At 59.1% G+C, this 6,000-nt stretch overlaps 1 protein-coding gene across 3 annotated transcripts in view; it reads left to right on the forward strand.

The window, feature by feature from the left end:
• Positions 1 to 5,396, forward strand: part of TSPAN14 (tetraspanin 14) — a 57,952-nt gene extending 52,556 nt beyond the window's left edge. For all 3 annotated transcript variants that reach the window (XM_036337271.1, XM_036337269.1, XM_036337272.1), the window contains exons 7-9: positions 1,173 to 1,217; positions 2,794 to 2,913; positions 3,909 to 5,396. In XM_036337271.1, coding sequence (XP_036193164.1) covers positions 1,173 to 1,217; positions 2,794 to 2,913; positions 3,909 to 3,980 — 237 coding nt within the window. In that variant the 3' untranslated portion in view covers positions 3,981 to 5,396. The remainder of the gene's footprint in view (positions 1 to 1,172; positions 1,218 to 2,793; positions 2,914 to 3,908) is intronic.
• The last annotated feature ends 604 nt before the right edge of the window (positions 5,397 to 6,000 follow it).

The following is a 6,000-nucleotide window of genomic DNA, read 5'->3' on the forward strand; positions in this document are numbered from 1 at the left end:
GGCTTCCCTGCAGATGGACGAGTGCCAGGCTCGCCCTTTGTGTACGGATAAGTTCCGGAACTTTCCTGCATGCCCACCCTGGCTCCAGGGTTCTGGGTGAAACAGGAGAAAACCAGTATTGTTCTCCCTGAAGGCTCTGACCTGGGTGCCTGGGCACGATGTTCTGAGTGTATCCAACCTGGTCCGCCCTCTTCCCTCTCCCTCTACAGAGAGAACGCTCAGTTCTTAGATAAAGCCCACAGGCGCAGGGGGTACGTGCCGCCTGGGTGGCAGAGCATTCTGCTCTGTTGCTCCTTATTCACCTGCTTTCATGCCCAGCCCTTGGGTGTCAGAAACCTGGGAAGGAGCAGGGAGTGTCTGCCAGGCTGAGCCTGAGCGGGACTGAGCCCTTCACAGAACGTGGTTGTCGCCACGGGCCTGGTGCGGCTCCAGGGCTGGCCGCCGCACATCCTCCCTGCCAAAGGGCCAGGTTCCCAGCGCAGGGAGGGGCGAGCTGACCGGTGGGCAGGCCTGGCCTGCCGCCTGCTTTTGTGTGACCTTCAAGCCAAGAATGATTCAGCCACTTATAAATGGTTGGAAATTTTAAAAAGGATAATATTCTGTGACACGTGAAAATTGTATGAAATTCAAACGTCAGTGTCCATACTCCAAGTTCGATTGAGCTGTAGTGGCGCCCGTCGCGTTTATGTTGGCACCGGCTGCTTTCGTGCCACGTGGCCACAGTGCACGCCTGCCACAGGGGAGCCAGGGTGCGTACCGTCTAGCCCAGGGGTGGGCAAACTTTTTGACTCGAGGGCCACAATGGGTTCTTAAACTGGACCGGAGGGCTGGAACAAAAGCATGGATGGAGTGTTTGTGTGAACTAATATAAATTCAAAGTAAACATCATTACATGAAAGGATACGGTCTTTTTTTTTTTTAGTTTTATTCATTTCAAACGGGCCGAATCCGGCCCGCGGGCCGTAGTTTGCCCACGGCTGGTCTAGCCCTTCCCACGGGAAGTTGGCCCGCCCATCCCAGCAGGAAAGGCTGGTCGGCAGCTGAGTCGGAGGATGGCAGCCATGCTGGGATGTATACGGGACTTGCTGTGCTTGGCTGTGACTCTTCCAGAGCCTCTACCACTAGCTTCTCAAGGGAACAAGAATGACCGATGTTTTCTGCTTTTCTTGCAGCAAAAAGTGTTGAACACACAGTGTGGCTATGATGTCAGGACTCAGGTGAGAGCCCAGATAACTGTGCGTCCTTCTGGTTTGCTCCCCGTGGTGCAGCTTCCTGACGTAGCAGGTGCAATTGGAGAGGGAGGACAAGGGAGAGGGGCGCGGTGGCCAGCACATGTGTCCTGAGGGGCAGCGGGGCTCCCAGGGCAGCGTGGCTGTGATTTCAAGCCCCGTGAGCTGTCGTCACAGAACTTCGCAGTTGCTACATTAGTGGAAAGAGAGCAAACAAAAGTTTGGGGACAAAGACTACATTTCAAAAGAGATTTCTTGGGGCCCCAGGGTGTGTGTTATTTAGGGGTTCAGGATGCAGCTGCAGGAGCTGGAGGCGGGTCAGTCCTCGGGGCTCTCTGCAGGCCGCAGGGCGTGTGCGCCTGGCCGTAAGGAAGTGAGTCCCACACCAGCCCTTGCTGCGGTGGCCTTGGTGACGGGAGTGGCGGCCCTGTTGGCCATGGGTACTAGGGCGTGCACTCCGGTTCGAGAGCCTCAACCCTTCTGCACTGACCTCCCCTTCACAGAGACGGGCCTGTACTGACAGCAGCTTCCAGTTAGGAATTCAGTGGCGTTAGGTGCCACTGGAGTTAGGTGCTCGGGCTGCCAGAACACAGCACCGCAGACTCCCGTGGCTTCCACAGCACATTGATTTTCTCAGGGCCGTGGCGGTTAGAGGTCCAAGACCAAGGGCTGTGTCTTCTGAGGCCATCTGCTCCTCCCCGAGTCCTCACCTGGTCTTCCCTCTGTGTCTTGGTGTCCTGAAGTCTGCTTCTTTAGGACACAGCCGTATTGGATTAGGACCCTCTCCAGTGACTTCATTTTAGTAGATCCGCCTCTTTACACACCCTCTCCAACTACAGTCCCATTCTGAGAGTTAGGACTTTAACATGAACTGTAGGGGGACACAGTTCGGCCCCTGACACCACGAAAATGAGTGAATGTTCCATCAGTGTTGCCACAGTGGAGGCTGATGGGTGAGGGCAGGGCTGCTTGCTGCATGAGGAGGGGGTGCAGGGTGAGGGAGGGCGAGTGGGGACAGGTAGGGGCGGGGTGTGCATGCTCTGCTGAGATCCCCGTGTGCTTGCCGAGCCTCCATTAGGGCTTGAGACCAGCACAGTCAGAATCAGGGACAATCTTGGTTTTAAGATGGACTCCAGGGCTGTGCCTGTCCCTGCGTCTCCGGCTGCTGGAGGCACTTGATTGGGACTGAGGGGCACCCTCGGAGAAGCCACTGTCCCTTCTCTAGCCAACGCCTCTGACTCGGAAGCCCTTGAACCCCCTTCTCCCAGTTTCTTTCTAAAGACACAGCTTCCTCTCCAAGCATGCGAGTCCCCCCACCCCCCCCTTCTCAGGCGTGGGCTGTGGGGGGCTGCACAGGTTGGTTTTTAACTCTGTGGAAGCCCAAAGGAAGGGGTTAAAGGTCATGGCCTTGGCTAGGCAGGTTATTGACACACACACTGCCCAAGTCCACATTCCTCCTGGGGCTCTGTCTGCCCTGGGCACCGCTGCCTGTCCCCCGGGGGGCCCTGTGCAGGGTGGGCACGTCCGGGTCCTGGGCTCAGGGGACTGTGCTATCTTCCTGCAGCTGAAGAGCAAGTGGGACGAGTTCATCTTCACGAAAGGCTGCATCCCAGCGCTGGAGGGCTGGCTGCCGCGGAATATCTACATCGTGGCCGGCGTCTTCATCGCCATCTCCCTGCTCCAGGTCTGTCCCGCTGTCCCTCGCAGCTGCACCTGTTCCATTGACCCAGATTCCACAGGTGGGAAGGTGGTGGTGACCAGGGGGCAGTGAGAGTGGGGTGAGCAGCCTGGCGAGGGTCTGATGGGAGAACTGGCAGCAGAAAGTCAGGAATTCAGGGAGTCAGAGAAAGCGGGTTTCCCGGCATGCCCAGAGCTCGGGCGACAGCCACAGCCCTGGCAGCCTCTGGGACCAGCCTCTGGGACCAGCCTCTGGGGCTGCCGCTGCTGTTAGGTGCAGAAACGCACCTTTTAGAAAGCGTTAGGCTCTGGCCTGGCCTTGAGGCGGGTGACTGAGGGGGCCTGGGGCCGCCAGCCGCCTCCCACACACTCCTCCCTCCCTCAGCAGCGAGGCGTGTGATCTCAGCGGAAGGCTGGGAGACAGAAGCATCCAGAAAAGGAAAGACAAAATTTACTTGAAAAGTGGGCAAAGGAATCAGTACAGAGGGACCGGCTCATCAAATACAAATCACAAGAATTTAAAGGGGAGGATAAAAACTAGAACTTCTAAGGTGACCAGGGTCACATTCGGTGGAAAAACGTCAGTCTTCCCACCTGTCTGTCCGGCCCCGAGGTCAGCCTCAGAGACCCGCAGTCGGATCGGGGCACCTGGGCTTTCTGGGGAACTCGGGTTTACGGAAACGTTCAGGAGGTATTATCTGGGAATCAGAACCAGTCAGGGGGAGCCTGTTTTTTCTTAGTTTAGCCCCAGGTGTGTCCCTTTGCCTCTGTGGTGCTGCTGTTCGCCCCTTCAGGGCCCAGGGGTGCAGCCACACGGGCCCAGGGCTCACTTTCACTGGTGGGCTGGTCTTGCGTTGCCACATGCCCCGAGGTTACTGTTGCTGCGTCCTCGGTGCCTGGGCAGGAGTGGCCGTGGTTGCGGCACCCGCCTCGCCCTGCCCACGGGGCCCTCCCCCCTTGGTCCCACGCTGACGCTGCTGCCTCTGCCGGCCTTGGTTTCAGATATTCGGCATCTTCCTGGCGAAGACCCTGATCTCAGACATCGAGGCCGTGAAGGCCGGCCACCACTTCTGAGGAGCAGCAGGGAGTGAGCAGAGCTGAGCCACGTGGAGGCCAGAGCCCTTCATGTCCACTTCATGTCCAGAGGCAGCGAAGCGGCCGCCCCGCCAGAGCCAGCACCGTCTTCAGCATCAGCGTGGTGTGACCTCTGACCCTGCTTGCTGGTGCTGAAGACCGAGGGCCTCGTCTTCACCCTCTGAACAGAAGGAACTTATGACCGGGCTCCCTGCAGGGGTCGGCCCAGAGACAGAATAGTCTTTAGGTGGGGGTGGCGACCGAGGGACCGGCTCCTGGGGCTGCCAGGAGGGTTGACCGGGCCTCCTGGAGCCTGGTGTCTGCAGGCGCCCTGGCCCCTCACCACTCGCGACATCGGTGCTGGCCTGGCGGGCAGCCGCGTCCTCTGTGAGTGGGACTTGGTTAGGAGACCAGCAGGCATGGATAGGGCTTCTCCCCGCAGCAAAGGGTGCTGCCTGTAACGGGATGGGGTGACAGGTGCACCTCGGAGGCTGGTGGGTCTGCAGGACCCTCAGCCGTGTCCAAGCGCAGGAAGCCTGAGCGATACAGAGCCTGGCCTGCTGCCCTCCCTCCCGGCCGCCGAGTGCTGCTCCATCTCCTCTGCATCACAAGGACAGAACTGGTACCCGACCTGGCGGCTTACGCCCTGGAGGCACGAGGGACTGAGACGGGGCTCTTCTCTGAGACTGCGCTCTCCTTTTCTTAAAGCGTGTAAATAGTTTATTTATGGGGGCAAGAATGTTCTCACTCCATCTGTATTCCTCGGGCCTTCTCCGAGCAGCCTTACTGTGTCTGGGACTGAAGCCATCCCTTCTAGTTCCTGTGAGTGTCTCCAGAACCAGCCCCGCCCCGCCAGCTGCTCCTCTCCATCCCCACGGCCCAGGTGCACCCAGCCGCACCCACTGCCCTCCCCGCTCGCTCGGCCGCACTGTCTTCTGGTCTTGGTGCTACTGAAACTGTCACCTGGAACTTGAATATGACTCTTCCACTGCGAGGTCAGGGGGCTTCGCCCGGGCTCCTCAGGCCACACGCTGAGGCCGCTCGCTGGCCAGCCTGGCACTGCCGCTCCCTGCAGAGAGCTCGGGCCAGGCCTCTGTGCCCACCCCGGCTGCAGCTGGGGAGAGGCTCGGGACATTCTGATGCTAACTTTTGAGGTGACTCCTTTCTCCCCAACCGGGATACCTGTGGCCACCCCGCCCGCCCCTCCTGTCAGGGCTGCTCTGAGCCTGCTCTTGGATATGAAGTCGTCGTGTGTGCAGAGCCCTAGGGACGGCGGGCAGCTGCGGCTCGGGCTCCTGCTCCTCTGGGTCGGGTACCAGTTCTGTCCTTGTGCAGCGACTGGGTGCCGCCTCCACCGCCTGGCCGGGCGCGCGTGCTGCTGTGGCGTAGCTGGTGGGTGTTTGTTGATGATACTGTTATAATGTCCCCCCCCCCCCTTTTTTTTTTTTTTACAATTTTTCCTGTAGACTAGGGGAAGAAGAATGCGTTTGGGATGTGTGAAGCTTTCTTTGACTGCCAAGCTCTTTTATGGAATATATCTTTATAATAATTCTGTGGTTCTGGTGGTTCTTATTTGGGTCACATCACATGGCATAGGCAGGATCCGCAGCTGCCAGGGCACCGGTGGGGCAGGGTGTGGCGGGACACGACAGAAGGGCGGGGGGTGAAAGCACCCATCGTTGGCACACTCTGAAATGCGTTTTATTGGTGGTTTAAGGCCGCTGTCCTCCGTGGAGGTTACCGCTGTCACCGGCAGCTGGTGGTTAGCTCTGCCTGCGAGAAGCCCGGTGGAAGAACTTGACTTTGGAGGCTAGAGGAAATGCTGGTTTAGGCCACTCTGTCCTGCCCCAGGCAGGATGGGCCAGGCTACCTGGCTGGGGCACGGAGTTGGCCATTCTCTGGCGGGGTCACTGGCGTGCCCACCTCACCAGGCACCTCTGAGCCAGCCTGCCTGGGGAAGTGGAGGCCCCAGACCTTCCCTGTTGGTGTGTGGCACCAGCAGCTGGCTGGCTCCGTGGTC

This window comes from Myotis myotis, unplaced genomic scaffold (genome assembly GCF_014108235.1).
Source record: "Myotis myotis isolate mMyoMyo1 unplaced genomic scaffold, mMyoMyo1.p scaffold_m19_p_15, whole genome shotgun sequence".
Classification (NCBI taxonomy): domain Eukaryota; kingdom Metazoa; phylum Chordata; class Mammalia; order Chiroptera; family Vespertilionidae; genus Myotis; species Myotis myotis.